This window comes from Colobus angolensis, unplaced genomic scaffold, assembly GCF_000951035.1.
Source record: "Colobus angolensis palliatus isolate OR3802 unplaced genomic scaffold, Cang.pa_1.0 Scaffold278, whole genome shotgun sequence".
Classification (NCBI taxonomy): Eukaryota; Metazoa; Chordata; class Mammalia; order Primates; family Cercopithecidae; genus Colobus; species Colobus angolensis.
This window is the reverse complement of record NW_012116021.1, coordinates 800,334-817,191: the sequence shown is the minus strand read 5'-3', so window position 1 is coordinate 817,191 and position 16,858 is coordinate 800,334. Positions and strand designations below refer to the sequence as shown.

The window sequence follows — 16,858 nt, the reverse complement described above, 5'->3', positions numbered from 1 at the left end:
GGGAAGATACAGAAAAGGCATGTGAAAATCCAATGAAACAAAGAGTTGCTTTTTAAAAAGATAAACAAAATCCACAAACCTTAGCTAAAAAAAAAAAAAAAAAAAAAGAAGGCTCAAAGATCCTCCTTCTCATGGGAAGCGTGGAGTCCCTGCAGGGGCCCCAACTCTCGTCCAGGCCTGCAAGGTCAGAGGCCCTCTTACTGGTCCCCCCAGATTTGAGCTCCTGCCGTGCTTGCTGGGACTGCCAGATGTCCCTCCTGACTCCAGGGAAAGGAAGTTCCGGGCTCCTCTCCCCTCTGACCCCAATGCCGTGGGTCCTGCCAGTTGCTATTCTATGTCTTCAGACTCTCCTCATCTTAAGATTCACTTTCTGCAGACTCCACCACCTCCTCAACCGTTTTATCCAGCTGTGCCTCTGGATACGGGTGTGGGACCCCACTGACAGGTCAGGCCAGGGCCACTGTGCATCACCATCCCCGTGCAGCACCCTCATTCCCCCCTCCCCTTCTTTCAGGACCTGAGCTCTTTCTCCTTCCCAGCATCACGGAGCTTACTCCATCCACCTCCTCAACTCCCATTTCCTCTGCAAGTCTCAGTGATAACAGCAGCCAATGTTGACTGAGTTCTTCATCGTCTGCATGAATCCGCACGGTAACCTACAAGGCAGGAATCATTACCCTCTTTTTCAGACGAGGAGACTGATCTTCCGAAGGTTCAAACTGCATATTGCAGAGCTGGACTGTGACCCACACTAAGTCTGGACCTGCCCCATCACAAGGTGAGAGCCGTCTCTTCACAGTTCTCACTGTGGAGGCTGGGCTGGGGCCACTGGAAGCCTGAGAGAGGCCATCTCTTCCTGGTACCCCTCCCCACTGAAAGTGCTCCCTTGACTTGAAGTCGCCCACTGTCCAGATGCTCCTCTCTCCCCTGCCCACAGGCTCAGTCCTCAACCCTCTCATCCCTTGGCCACAGTGCATGCCCCCACACCTCCGATCATCATCTCTGGGTGGACACTCATTTCCTCTCCTGCCCACTCAGTTTTCCAGCTGACTGGTGGACATCTGCCCCCAGAGATGCTTGGACAACCCCAACCGAATGCATTCCACATCCAAACTCCTGATTGCTGCCCTCCCAAACCCCCTCCTTCTCTCTCGAGAGCCCCATCCTTCCGCCTCCTCGTTACATGGGCTCCACCTGCCAACACCAGCTCTGCCATCCTCCTCTCCCTCAGCCTCCACAAGTCATCATCAGGTCCTTCCCACTTCCTGCTCCCAATACCACTATCCTGGTTCTCCTTCCCAAGTTCTGAGCACAGGGCCCTCGAGAGCACATGCTGAGACTGTAAGAATGAACCACCATTTGCCTCAAGTGTTCACTCATCCAACAGTTATTTATTGAACGCCATGGACCAGGCACTGTGCCCAGCAGCTGGGATGCAGCGCTGAACATGAGACAAGCCCCTGCCCTGGAGGGGCTTACATCCCAGCAGGGTAAACAACCAGTAACTTCAGAAACCAAATACCCATCACGTCAGAGTGCCACGGGAAAGGTATGCTGAGCAAGGAAGGGCAGTGCCAGGGTCAGGGTGCCACTGTACGGGGTGATGGGGAGACCCTCCTCCCTGGAGAGGGCGGCATGATCCTAGTGGGCCGAGGTCAACTGCCAGGGTCAAATGGAACACAACTCACATTGTCAGGAAGACATCCCTAATACAAATCCAGGGACTTGGCTTCTTAACCTTTAAATTGGAAACACTTCTTGCTACCAGGGATGGGGGATGGGGCTCAGTGTTTGGGGAAACAGAGTGGGAGTCTTCTGCTGAACAGACTTGTTTTCTTAAGTTTTGAATTACATGAATGTATTCCCTTTTTTGAAAGGAAAAACTGAAATAGGAAAGAATTTTAAGTCTTTTGGAAAGAATTAATCATTTTCATGGAACTACTTCCCTACAGAAGGCCTGTTTTCATATCTGCCAACTTCTGCTGAAACACTGCAGATGGAGAACCCTCCAGCGCTCCCCAGAAGGGATACAGTCTTAACCCAGAGGACAGCATCCACCAGCCTGCAAGCACCGACCCTGTGCTGCAGCGTGAGTGCAGTGCACACTGGGCTAACCATCACCACAGTGAGACTGGCACCCTTTTGCGGGAGGGTAGACTCAGGAAGGTGAAAATCAGGATGTCTGCCAGGAGCTGACAAATCCCTCTGGGACTCTCATACTTCAGAGGCTCTCCAGTTTGGCTACTGCTAAACTTGGACTAGCCCCGACTACTGATCTTAATATCCATGTACCAATCATTGCTGCATCCTAATGGACAGCCAGCCAAGCTGAAAGCCCTTATTGAAGACTGGTCCACAAGATCAGATATAGCTGCCCCTGGTTTGAGCCTTGCTCCCCTGGTGTCTTTTCTGGTGAAGCTGGGCCCAGAGAGGGTTTTACTAAGTGGGCTCCATGGTAGTGGAAGTGGTGGGCAGAGAAGGCTGGCTCTATACGTGTCAGAGGCCTGAATAAACAGGGATTTGAGAAAGCTCAAGATATCCTGACTTAATCCTCAATGTGGCAAGCACAGGGCCATGGCCAGGCCTAGAGGAAGGTGGGCTGTTTGGGGTATGGCTCAGCAGGGTGTGATGTGATCAGGTAGGGGGTAAGGAAATGGGTAATTGTCGTCTAAATATTACATGTATCACAAAGTTACTGACTGCAGTCTCCACGAATTCAGGCTGCCAGTCCGATGCGCTATATCCCAACAATCTGAGCACTCTGTCAAAGATGCTCACAGAGACAACAGGAGCAGGCAGAGCTTTGTTTCCCTCTTAATCTTCAGAGCCTAGAACTGAGCTTGGCCCTCACCAGGCACTTAGAAATTGCATAATGAAAGAATTTCAGATTTTTATTAGTGGCAGTGAGCACTGAAAATCCAGTATTTGGCCAGGTCCAGTGGCTCACACCTGTAATCCCAACACGTTTGGGAGGCCAATGTAGGAGGATGGCTTGAGGTAAGGAGTTAAGAGACCAACCTGTGCAACATAGCGAGACCTTATTCTACTAAAAAAATAAAATTAGCCAGGAGTGATGGTTGCATGCCTGTGGTGCCAGCTACTTGGGAGGCTGAGGTGAGAGGATCACTTGACCCCAGGACTTTGAGGCTGCAGTGAGCCATGATCACGCCACTGTACTCCAGCCTGAGCCACAGTGTGAGTTCCCCATCTAACAAAAAAAGGAAAGCCGAGTATTCTATATGCTTTAACATATATATATATATATAGAGAGAGAGAGAGAGAGAGAGAGTCTTTCTGTGTCTCCCATGCTATAGTGTAGTGGCGTGATCTCGGCTCACTGAAAGCTCTGCCTCCCGGATTCATGCCATTCTCCTGTCTCAGCCTCCTGAGCAGCTGGGACTATAGGCGTCCACCATCACGCCTGGCTAATTTTTTGTATTTTTAGTAGAGACGGGGATTCACTGTGTTAGCCAGGATGGTCTTGATCTCCTGACCTCATGATCTGCCTGCCTCGGCCTCCCAAAGTGCTGGGATTACAGGCGTGAGCCACCGCACCTGGCCAACCTTAACCTATTTTTTAAAAAGATGTTTATGGCTTTGCTGATAGCAGGCCGGAAAGCTAGCTGAATTTGCAGGCAAGCTTAAGCAGTTAATGAAAAATTATTGTGGCTTGTCCAAAGGGATTGAGTTTTCCAAATAAAAAAACGGGCTTTAGTTTTATGCCATTGTAAGAGGCAGTGTGAGGGATGTTTTGATGCCCACTTTGAATCTGTAGGACCACTCAGTGATTTTTTAAAATCATTGGTTTCTGGCAGGCAAAACATTTAAAATCTCAAGGCTATCTCAGGAAATCTAGCACAGGGGCTGTCCTGCAGCAATTCATTAAATCACGTAACAAACGAACTCAAGAAGAGGGATGTGGCTCTGGATTTGTGGCCCTCAACACAACACTTGCCGCCTTGGGCTCTGGCTCCAACATCGGTTAAATGGAGGGACACAGAAGACTCTGTGGCTCTTATACTCTATGACATCATCAATGGCCACCTTAGAAAATCAAGCCTATTTAGACCACGGTTTGTGAGAAGTCACTTAATCTCTTTGAGGCTCAGTTTCATCTATAAAAAAGATGATAACGTTGGGAGAAGCCATCTTCAGCAATGAGGAAAGAAAAGGACAATGAAGTCAAGTGAGCAGTCTCGAATCTCAGCCCTGTGTAACCTAAGGGAAGGTTACTGGAACTGGGTCTACTTTCTTCATCTGCAAAATGGGGATAAGAATGTCTGCTGTTAAGGACTGTTGAATGATCTTGCTCATGCCAACTTACAGAAGGTACAAAATAAACACTGATCTCCTTTATTCTGATTTCACACTCAGCAAATGAGAGAAATATGAATGTACTGAAATGTCTGCCAGAAAAAGAAAATCCAACCCTTCAAAAGAATGCTATCAGGGGTTTTGACATCTATTCACCTACACTTCCCTCTTCCACAGTAAGAGGCCCACCTTCAGATCCACATTGCCCATCTCTGCGCTTATCATGGAGCTTTCAAGAGTGAGGATCAGAGGCTGTATGGAGCAGTGGGCACAAACCACAGGGAGCGCTGTTCAAAAATGGAAAACGAGGTGGCCCCGACACCAGGTGCTGCTGGGCACCCTCTCAGACCTGCCCTGCAACAGCATCAGGAGGCTGAGGGTCCCCAGTCAGAAGGCCCGAGAGGGGCCCGGGCTGGAAACTTGACTGCAAAGCAGCCCTCATCTCAAGGTGGCTCAACAGCACACCTGAAATCTAGCCCATGCGACAGCGTGGGAGCAGGAGGCCCTACTCCACCGCAGTAAGAACATTTATGGGCACCTAAGCTCTGGGAGAATGGCACCTGAGGGAACAGGGCGTGCCCACAAGCAGAGCTCCAGGAGGGAGAAGAGGCAGCCCTGCTCCTAGTCTCAGCCAGCATGTGTCATGTCCAGGCCCCAAAAGGGTGACCCTGGCTCAGGTTCTCATGCTCCAGAAGCTGGCCCAGGTGGCAGTGGGTTCCCTGCGGAGGCAGCTCATCATTCACAACACAGCAACGAACCTTCTGCTCCCATGAGGAAAATGTATTTTAAACTTGGGAAGAGTCATAATTCTGGGATGTTTCACATGTTGTCAGCTTTAACCTTCTACAGACACAGGGCCTCTCCTCTGGGAGGAGAGACCTCTGGCACGTGCTGGTGTGTGGTGGGTCCCTCTCCCTATTAGCAGAAATGTGGTGGGCATGCGCCAGGTTTATGATTTGGATCGTGTCCTGCACATAACACCTGTGAGAATACAACTGGGACTAGGACAATGCAGGAAGCATATTCTTCAAGAGGTGGTAACCAAAAGGCTCGGCCATACAAAGGGAATTGTGGTGGCAGGGCGTGGTGGCTCACACCTGTAATGCCAGCACTTTGGGAGGCCGAGGCGGGTGGATCACTTGAGGTCCAGGAGTTCGAGACTAGCCTGGCTAACATGGTGAAACCATTTCTACTAAAAACACAAAAATTAGCTGGGCGTGGTGGTGGGTGCTGTAATCCCAGCTACTGGGGAGGCTGAGACAGGAGAATTGCTTGAACCCAGGAAGCAGAGGTTGCAGTGAGCCAAGATTACACCACTGCACTCTAGCCTGGGCGACAGAGCAAGACTCTGTCTCAAAAAAAAAACCCACAAAAAAACCACAAAAGGATTCTGGGTGTAACAATCTCAATAGAGTCAGCAGGTGACTCTGGTTCTCCTAAAATTCTGCCCTTACTTGCCACTCACCACACCCCCAAATCTGAAGGGCCAGCCCATTTCTACCTATGACACCTCACCAGCAAGTAAAGGCCATGGGACCTCAGAAGTCTGTGGTGCTAAGGATGAAGACTCTCGTCAGAGAAGGCACTCAGCCCTAGTGAGGAGGTTCTGGGAAGCAGGTGGGTCTGCTCAATGCAGTCCCTAACCCTTGGGAGCGTCCGTGTGAAAGGTAAAGGTGCGAGTGGCTTGGGCATGCTGACTCCCTGATGAGGAAGGCAGGGCCCCTCACATCTGCAGCGGCCGTATGCATCAGAGAACGGCATGGCTGCACATGTGAGAACTGGGCACACCCGAGCAGTGTCAATAGGAATCCCTTCCCCATTCCATGCCAAACAGTCTTCCCCAGACACAAAGTTTCCAGGTCCTGAGGCTTGACTCTTCTATGGCTCAAAACGGGTTCTGTTTCCAGACGTGCTTGTCTTTGCTTGTCTTAAGGACTATATTTCAGCCCAATCCTTGGCCCTCAGACAAATTGGGACAGGTTGGGAACTTTGATGTTGAGATCGCCAATGTTGATATTCCGAGGAATCTCTGGCAGGTTGATGTTTTTCACAGCAGACACAGCCCGCGCAGGGGCTGCTGAAAGGCCACCCTGAGAAGAAATGAGAGGTGAGTATGAGACAAATTCTCAGTGTTACCCGCTTAACGCTAAAAAAAAAAGAAAAGAAAAGCAAAACCAAAAACAAACAAGCTCACGCCTGTAATCCCAGCACTTTGGGAGGCCAAGGTGGGTGGATCACCTGAGGTCAGGAGTTCGAGACTGGCCTGGCCAACATGGTGAAATCCCATTTCTACCAAAAATACAAAAATTGGATGGATGTGGTGGTGGGCGCCTGTAGTCCCAGCTACTAGGGAGGCTTGAGGCAGGAAAATCGCTTGAACCTGGGAGGTGGAGGTTGCAGTGAGCTGAGATCACACCACTGCACTCCAACCTGGGCAACAGAGTGAGACTCTGTCTCAAAAACAAACAAACAAAATAACAGGTGAGGGATGCCTAGAGAAATCCCAAACTGAGAACACACAACTGAAGTTTTAATTTTCCCCCCTTATTCCTCAAAAGTAGCCAACAAAACAATCTTGAGGTTAGATGGGGTTTGGCACAGGGATCCAAAGCCTGCAGTCCTGCTAGACTACCAGCTCCTCAGAGGTGGGCTGTGGCCTATGCAGTTTCACAGCCCCAGCAACTCACAGTGCCTGGCACATGGTGGGTACCCAAAAAATGCTGAAATAATCTAAAGTGGTTTGTCAGGGGCATTTTTCTGGTTACAAAACAAAACAAAACCCCTTCCTCAAAAGACTGAAGACTCTTATTGAAATGTGCAAAGTCACAGGGAAATTCTTAAAAGGAAAAGAAAAGCCATGGCTCTAGGGCAACTGCTTGCCAACTAATAATGTGAGATGAAAAGAGCTGGCTTTGGAAGTGTCGTGTGGCAACAAGCTGGGAGAAGGTGGGGGGTATCACAGATACAGAAGGGCTGGTGACAAAACGCAGAGTATGCACATCTACAGTGAACCCCCCACCTGGCAGGCTCACCCCCATGTGGAGAGAAGGGCAAAAGTGGATGAAGACTCTCTCACAATCATTTTTCCCCTATTGCCTTCTTTCCGAATGCCAACTCCAATTCTGCCCTCACCCAGCAAGTCTCCATTTCTTCTCATTTCCAACCCCCTTGCCTCTGACTCACTTACTATTCCTGGAATCTTCCCAGCCTACATTTCTGAAAGAACTATAGCTGCCACAATAGCTGTGGTCTGCAAAAGCTTCTTCCGCAGGACTGCCAGTCCTCACAGAAAGAAGAATTCCTGGTTTCGCAAGATCAAGTTCCGTTATACAAGGCAAAGAATCTCTTTAAGACACTCAGATAATTAAAGAGGTAATTTGTTCTGCTATTTCTGCATGTGAAAGTATATGTCTGTAACCTCTGTGCTCTGGTAAGGCTGAGGAAGGGGATGGAGAGACCTCAGAGGGATAGGACAGAATTTATGTGAACATCTGTATCAAGCCCAGTACCATGTGGGGGTGGACTGGGGTTACCATGTGGGGGTGGACTGGGGTATGTTATTTTCAAGCCTAGCCCAAACTCTACTGTAGTTTTTTATAAGACTAACTGGAAATAAGGAAATTGGCAACTCTGAGGTCTGAAAGACACCACGAGAAATGGCTGCTGGGAGATCAGACTCTTAGAGCACACAAACTAGGAAACCACACTGGAATAGGAGAAGAGGGTTCTGGGTCCCTCCAGGGAACGAGTGGCTTTCAAAGGAGGAATTACAAACCACAAACATGGGTCATAACCCCCAAGCCAAAAGCTGTTTGCTTTCCTCTGCCATCTGGCTTTTCTATTTACTCTTTTACCCTGAAAGTCTGAAATTTCAAACCTTGTTATCTGTTTAATTTTCAGGGCTGGTTGACCTTCAAATCCATGAGTTTCAATGGACTCAAGGAAGAAAGAAGATGAGTATCATTTCTTGAGGTTTCATAGCAACACAAACCAACACATGTACACACTCCTGCCTCTGCCCAGGTTTTCTCTACCCAGCCAGGGCTAGAACACAGTTGCTTACTCACCTCGGATTTCTCCAGCCTGTTTTGAGCTTCAATCTGAGCCACGATTTCATTCATGTTTGTTTCCAACACCATCCCACCCATCACCACCTCCTGGAGGATGTAGTGCACCTAAAGGGGAAGCAAAAATCAGAAGAGTCAGAATACTCTGTGGTGGTCAAAGTGTAACCCATGAGGTTTCGTTTTCCTGCAGCAGCAGAGTGGTCAGATATGACAACAGGTCCTGACTCAGAACTCAGACACTCAAGCCCCCTTGCCCATCCACCTCTCCAGTGACACCACGAGGGGTCTCTCCCAGGTCTTGGCACAGGGCAACATGAATCTCTCCCCTCAGCAGTGAGGTGGTAGCTATGAGCCCAGGCTTCAAAGTCAGGCAGCTCTTGTTTAAATTCTGGCTCTGCTACTTGCTAGTTGGGTGGCCCTGGGCAAATTATCTTTAAAGTGCTTCAGCTTCCTTCCAGGATTGCAGTGAGGGCTGGATGAGATAAACATGTGTAAAGCACCTAGCCTGGTGCCCAAGACACACTGGGTTCCAAGTAAGTAATTATGGCTTTCATTATTAATATTACCATCGTCAACACTGACTGTCATTAAGTAGGTCCAGTTATGACAGAATAATCCCTATCCAAGCAACTGAAATGAATGTCTCCTACCTTCCATAAGGCAGATCCTCCAGGCTGTGCTCCATTGAAGGGATGTGATCAGAACAAGATAGAGCCCAATTCCTTTGCACCTCTCCTCACCTCATTTCTTACCACTTAGATTAGAAAGCAGATTCAGTATAAACACCTTTCTAAGCATAAGGCTCACATTTGGGCTTAGGTTCCACCTAGCTAGTAGTTATCTAAACAAAGCTGAATCTCAGTGTACCTAACCGCTGTGATGGGACAGAGGTTGACTCAACCACTGTATCCCATCATGGTAGGAAAGCTGTCACAGAAAGCCCTGGGTGGGTCAAAGCAGAGATGCCCACTGGGGTTCATAAGGAATGGTACTCCATATTTCAAACCAAATCATATCAAATGGCCCTCAAGGTGCTTTCAGTCAAGGTGGGAAGATAGCAAGTACAACCTTCTATTGTTAACTAAGTGCCAAATGATTGGGATAGTCCTGGGGAAGTCAGAGAAGAAAGGGAACAGTGGCTAGAGAGATCAGAGAGTTTCACAGAGACAGTGGGAGGACTGAAGCTGGGCTCTGACATTAGAGAAGCAGGGGAAAGAATTTCAGGTAGAAGGTGTTGGAAGGAGCAATTCAGCTGGTGTATGGGCAGGTATGGGGAGCTCCTGGGTCTGGCTGGGATGACAACTTTATTTACACAGGAGAGAGGCTAAGACAAGGCTGAGAAGGTAATTTGGGTCTGGAGCAGGGCTTCTCAGCCTGGGTACTAGTGACATCTGGGGGCAGAAAATTCTCTGCTGTGGGGCTGTCCTGTCGCTGTGGCCTGTTCTCTGGCATCCCTGGTCTCTACTCCTCCAGCTTGACAATCAAAAATGTCTCCAGAATTGTCATATGTGTTCCAGGGGGCAAACTCACCCCAGCTGAGAACCACTGGTCTAGAGTCTACAGTCAACCACCAGTTTACTCTGTAAGCAATGCAGAGTCAAGAAGAAAGATGTGTCTGCATATCTGGGCACTGTGCACTTCTGACATCTGAAGTTCTCTGGCATTGGCTCCCTGTATTTTGCCCTCAGTAAGTGCAGGGAACTTCTGATCTTGAGGGCAGAGTATAATAAATCAAATGTATTCCCGTGTATGTTTGCCCACACTGAGCCTTATTAACCACTGTTCTGTCTACATACACACACACACTCTCACGAGGTGTTCTTACATTTTATACAATATGAATTATTCATTAGCTATATGCAAATAAAGATTTAATGGTAAAAGTCTCATATTTAGATAATTTACAAAATGTTAAACAAGACTGGTTTTAAAATAATTCCCTGGGGGAATTCCACTGTTTATACTTGTCCCCATCAATAAATAGGCCTCTGAAAACAGTATGGTGGTTCCTCAAAAAGATTAAAAACAGAATTACCATATGGCTCAACTATTCCACTTTTGGGTACACACTCAAAAGAACTGAAAGTAAAGACTTGAAGAGAATGTATACACCCATGTTCATAGCAGTATTACTCACAACAGCCAAAAGGTGGAAGCAGCCCAAGTGTCCATGAACAGACAATTGGATCAACAAAATGTGCCATAGAAATACAACAGAATATTATTCAGCCTTAAAAAGGAAAGGAATTCTGTTTTTTTTGTTTGTTTGTTTTGTTTTGTTTCCATCTGAATTGAGACGCTGTAAAAGGGAAGGGAATTCTGAGACACACTGTAACACGGATGAACCTTGAAGATACTGTAAGTGAAACAACCCACACACAAAAGGATGAGGACTGTATGATTCCACTCCTATGAGGTACCCAGAGTAGTCAAATTCAGAGACAGAAACTGGAATGGGGGCTGCCATGGGCAGGGGGAAGAGGGCAGTGGTTACAGGGGTGCTGTTTTGCAAGATAAAAAGCTCTGGAGATGGATGGTGGTGGCGACTGCACAACAATGTGGACATACTTAATGCCACAGAACTGTAAGTTTAAAAATGGTGAAGACAGGAAACTTTATGTTACATATTTTACCACAATTTAATAAAAAAGGAGAGAAACAGTCCTCTATACCTGTACTTTCAGTATTTATTCCTTTTGTTTAGCCAATCCCTGTGTGGGTAGAAAGTAGTACTTGTTGAGTATCTATTATGAACCAAGTACTTTATGTAACTTACCTTAATTTTACAACATTCATCTAAGGTAGGTAATGTAACCTTCACTTTATTATTATTACTACTATTATTATTATTATTACTATTATTATTTGAGGCAGAGCCTCACTCTGTTCCCCAGGCTGGAGTACAGCGTTATGTACTTGGCTCACTGCACCCTCCGCCTCCTGGGTTCAAGCGATTCTCCCAACTCAGCCTCCTGAGTAGCTGGGACTATATGCACCTGTCACCACACCCAGCTAATTTTTATATTTTTAGTAGAGTCGGGGTTTCCTCATGTTGGCCAGGCTGGTCTGGAACTCCTGACCTCAGATGATCCGCCTGCCTTGGCCTCCCAAAGTGCTGAGATTACAGGCGTGAGCCACCACGCCTGGCCCGCCTTGTCTTTATATATGAGGAAATTGGTACATTTTATGTATGAGGAAAAGGCAATAAAATGATCCCAATGTCATGTATGTTAGTAGCAGAATGGTGTTGATTCCAGAGCTCATGTTCTACCCTTTCTATCATACTTCCTCAGAATCCCAAACTGTGTCTTCCACTCTATTCATCCCTGACACCTATTCCACATGAAATCATTTAAGACTTTGGTGTGTCCAGATCTTGTATTAATTCTTCCATGCTTTATCTCCAAGGCCTAGAACAATGCTCAGAGTAGGCATGCTGAAAGAATGAAAGGCTTTCCATATATCTGAGTAGCATATTCCTTGGGTTTTAGGGACTTCGAAGACTGACAACAGTGTGGTGGTGGGGGCTTTATGGAGAAGGTATAGTAAAAGGCCTAACACATGATGTCGTGGAGACTAGTGGCTGGTTAACAGAAAAAGTCAGTTAAAGCTTCTTATTTAACACTGCATCATAAAGTCAGCATTTTCAAATGCTGTTCAAAATGTGTTCCAAATGCAAAAAGAAGAAATAGAAATGCAAACTCCATTTTTGTTATAACTACAGGATATCCAAAATTCCAAACCCCCAAACAGGTGAAAAAGCTGTCAAAAGCAGGGAGCTCCGGCAGGGACTCCTTTGCTTCACAGAAGGAAAAGAAGAAAGGATGCTACAGGGAGAGGACAGGGAAGCTGGAGATCTCAGAAAGACCTGCAAAAATATGTACTTCCTGTGGATAAAGGACACACTCCGGTACCAAATTAGTTCCTTGTTTTTAGAAGGCAGGAACTTCCTTGGACCTGAAGTTGAGGCTAAATGAGAAATCACACAAGCTACATTTGCCTCACAGAGGTGGTCTCCATGGTAGTAGAGAAGACAGCCTTTGCATTGAGGAGATGCTAAGAGACACCTTGCCTATCTCGATTGGCTGGCTAGAGACTAAGGGTACACGGACTCACCCAGAACCCTAAATCAAGGGAACAACTGTAGCCAGCCCAGAACACAGTTTTGGTAGCTCCCCCAGCAAGCATCCTGCCAACAGCTGGTCCCTGAAAAACTTGCCTATTTAAGTATACAAAAAATCTAAACAGGATCTATAAAAATACACAATGAGGAAAAATTAGGAAAGAAATAGGAAAACCAAATGGCAGACTAAGACCACACACTGGAAAAGGGCCTCCAAGGACTAGATATAATGGTAATAAAATATTTTACACGATGAAAAAAAGAAAATTGACAAAATAGTTGTCTCTATGAAATGAGAGCTCAAAGCAGAAATACAAGAACTTCAGCAGAGGTAGGGAGACGAGAAGAGAAGACAAGCTGTATACTAGCAGAACTGAGGAAAGAAGTGAAAGGAAAAATACTGTTATAGAAATGAAGGTGAAACTGGAAGAAGCAAAGGGAGAAGAGAGACTGCTAAAAACACACTGGGAACAAAAGGAGAGAAATGAAAAAAAAAAAAAGAAAAGGGCTAAAAGAAATAGAGAAGAAACAGTTACAAAAGACAGCAAAGGAGATGTAATATTTGCATAAAAAACTTTAACATGAATGGGAAAAATATGTAAAGATATATTCATAAAGATACAATCTAAGATGTTTCTGAACTATAAGAGGATTGGGGTCTATATACTGAAAGGTCACACTGTATCCCAGGAAAAACAAATTCAGAATAGGCAGTACCAAGATACACCTTTAAGTAAGGTTTCTGGGTTCCTGCAACCAGGCAAAAAGATCAAATCACTTAAAAGAGAAACAAAATCATGAAAATTTCCACATTAATATTTGATGCTAACAGAAAATGGAACAATACCTACAAAATTCTCAAGGACAGAAAGTGTGACTCAAGGACTTTATTTATTTTTATTTTTATTTTTGAGATGGGGTCTCGCTCTGTCACCAGGCTGGAGTGCAGTGGCGCGATCTCAGCTCACTGCAACCTCCACCTCCTGGGTTCAAGCGATTCTCCTACCTCAGCCTCCCAAGGAGCTGGGACTATAGGCATGCGCCACCATGCCCAGCTAATTTTTGTATTTTTAGTAGATATGGGGTTTCACCATGTTGGCCAGGATGGTCTGGATCTCTCAACCTCGTATTCCGCCCTCCTTGGCCTCCCAAAGTGCTCAAGGACTTTATACCCAGTCAACTGTCCAGTAAAGGTAACAGAATGGGGACCACTGTTCCCAAGTATTTCTTTTTTTCTTTCTTTCTTTTTTTTTTTTTTGAGACAGAGTTTCACTCTTGTTGCCCAGACTGGAGTGCAATGGTGCTATCTCCGCTCACCACAACCTCTGCCTCCCTGGTTCAAGCGATTCTCCTGCTTCAGCCTCCTGAGTAGCTGGGATTACAGGTATGTGCACCACGCCTGGCTAATTTTGTATTTTTCGTAGAGATGGGGTTTCTCCATGTTGGTCAGGCTGGTCTCAAACTCCCAACCTCAAGTGATCCACCCACCTCAGTCTCTCAAAGTGCTGGCATTACAAGCATGAGCCACCACACGCGGCCAAGTATTTCTTAAGGAATCTACAAAAGGAAGCACTTGTGCCAACTAAGAGGTGACTGGAAAAACTATGGCAGGGCCAGGCCTGGTGGCTCATGCTTGTAATCCCAGCACTTTGGGAGGCCAAGGCGGGTGGATCATTTGAGGTCAGGAGTTCAAGACCAGCCTGGCCAACATGGTGAAACCCCATCTCTACTAAAAATACAAAAAATAGCCAGGTGTGGTGGCACACACCTGTAATCCCAGCTACTCAGGAGGGTGAGGCAGAATCGCTTGAACCTGGGAGGTGGAGGCTGCAGAGAGCTGAGATTGCGCCATTGTACTCCAGCCTGGGTGACGGAGCGAGACTCTGTCTCAAAAAAAAAAAAAAAAAAAAAAAAAGTTAGTTGGGCAGAAGTGGCACCTGCCTGTAATCCCAGCTACTTGGGAGGCTGGGGCAGGAGAATCGCCTGAACCCAGGAGGAGGTTGTAGTGAGCCAAGATCATGTCACTGCACTCCATCCTGGGCAACAAGAGCGAAAATCCTTCTCAAAACCAAAAACAAAACAAAAAACTATGGCAAAAACTTGCAGTGAGAACTGAAACTACTTAACTGTAGGTCTAAGACTAAAATAGGATTAGGGTAACAACAGAGTGTCAATACTATATGCTTTGATGATGTAGAAAACTCCAGCTAGTAAAAGCTAGGAAGAGAAGAGGGGAAAAAAGGAGGGAGGTAGAATACGAACACTGATTTCCTCACCCTCAGTAACTGAGAGTCCATGGATAGCATTTAAAACTAAAGTAATAAAGGTATGGTTAATCTGACTTTTACTGTGACTTTTCCCGTGAATGTCCACACCTCTCCTGAGTAGCTGGGCCTACAGGCACATGCTGCCATGCCCAGCTTTTTTTTTTTTTTTAATTTTTAAGTAGAGATGAGGTCTTGCTCAGGCTGGTCTTGAACTCCTGAGCTCAAGGGATCCTCCCGCCTTAGCCTCCCAAAGTATTGAGATGACAGGTGTGAGCCAATGTGCCCAACCCAGAAAGATCTCTTCTGCTGATTTGAGTTTTTCGCCATTATTGCAAAAAACTCACCCCAAATTGCATCATCTACAATTTCCAGTTTCTCTAAAGTTAGAACTCAGACTGCTATGAAACAGTAAGTACAGAATCCTAGATTTTTAGGATTCCTCCACCTCTACTCTTCCATAGTTATCTTGCCCAACCTAATTCAGCTTCATTTCTTTTTTAAAGTAACTTGTCCTTCCAAAGCATTCCTCTTAGTTTTCACAGAATAATTTTCTTTTCTCTTTTTTTTTGGAAACAGTCTCACTCTGTCGCCCAGCTGGAGTGCAGGAGCGTGATCTCGACTCACTGCAGCCTCTGTCTCCCAGGTTCAAGCAATTCTCTTGCCTCAGCCTCCTGAGTAGCTGGGACTACAGGCGCACGCCACCACGCCCAGCTTATCTTTTGTATTTTTAGTAGAGCCAGGGTTTTACCATGTTGCCCAGGCTGGTCTCGAACTCCTAAGTGCTAGGATTACAGGCATGAGCCACCATGCACAACCAGAATAATTTTCTTTTCTTCCTCATAATTTAATACGTATATTATTTAATCAAATTACATAATTACAGTACCACTTTACTGGCATAAAGAGATCTGGAAACATCACATCTGACCTTTAGTAAGCAAAATGACTCAAGTGTAACTGAGCAATGGATAAGCAAACAGCTGCCCGTATTAGTCCTGCTAGTCAGTTCAGACCTTGTCCACTGAATATGAAAAGTTGACCACGAAAGATGGCTAACATTTCTCTGACTGGAGACAGACGGGACTTGAGAAAGTTGGAGGCTGCCAAGCATGGGTGTAGGGAGCAAGCAGTCAAGAATCAATACTGAACTCATGTATCTAAAGAACTGGAGATACAGTTAGGGCACAAAGAAGGGTTCTGTTAAACAATGGAAGTTGGCTGGTGGGCTGACCTTGAGGAAGCCTGCAGAAATCTAGGTAAATACCTGAGAGAAGACTGACAGATAAAGTCACAAACCAACACAGGGAGGCTGGTAGGGAAAGAAAATCTGAGATGTGAGTCATGCAAATGGCATTCGAAACCATAGGAACAGAAGGAAAGAGGCTAAGTCTTCAAGAGGCCTAAACCCAGACTCACACAGTGTGCAATGAACAAATATGAATTATCAAGTATGATTATTCAACTTTCTCTCTACTCAGCAAGCATGGGAAATAATGACACTAGCAAAATGCATTCAGAAGTGTTTATTAACAGAGTTTAAACAAAAGTGCTACTGATTTTTCAGTACTTGGCAAATCCAATGGTTATTTAACCTAAAAATAATTACAACCAGGATGAGTTTCATCTGACATAAAGATTAGGATAACCCCAATAAACCAACAGGATATCTTGATATAAGGGGAAGACAACAGAAAAAATGCTTCAGGTGATAAATCTGAAATCTTAAAAGGTAAAATGAGGCATAGATACTGATGTTTTCCAAGATCAAGATACATAAATTTATGACCACATTTTAGTGAGTGAAAGTTGGTGTTTTTAGCTCTGTCCTATTTAAATTTTTCTCTTGGAACCCCTGAAAATAGTCAAGAGTAGGAATGAGTACTATAGTCAAAATATCAGTTCCTCTAAAGACAATTTAACCTGCTATCGAGTCTCTCCATTCTCCCCCAACACCTCTGGACATCTGTGTCTCTTCATTTTTTTTTTTTTTTCTTGAGACATGGTCTCACTCTGTCACCCAGGATGGAATGCAGTGGCACGATCTCGGCTCATTGCAACCTCCACCTTCCGGATTCAAGCGATCCTAT

The 16,858-nt window shown here is 45.9% G+C and overlaps 1 protein-coding gene across 1 annotated transcript in view; it reads right to left on the bottom strand.

Moving 5' to 3' along the window:
- Positions 1–1,371: 1,371 nt before the first annotated feature.
- AP3S2 (adaptor-related protein complex 3, sigma 2 subunit) overlaps positions 1,372–16,858 on the bottom strand; it is a 90,234-nt gene continuing 74,747 nt past the window's right edge. Inside the window, exons 5-6 of the mRNA XM_011948301.1 lie at positions 8,382–8,489; positions 1,372–6,404 (exon numbers count right to left, since the gene is read on the bottom strand). Coding sequence (XP_011803691.1) covers positions 6,276–6,404; positions 8,382–8,489 — 237 coding nt within the window. The 3' untranslated portion in view covers positions 1,372–6,275. The remainder of the gene's footprint in view (positions 6,405–8,381; positions 8,490–16,858) is intronic.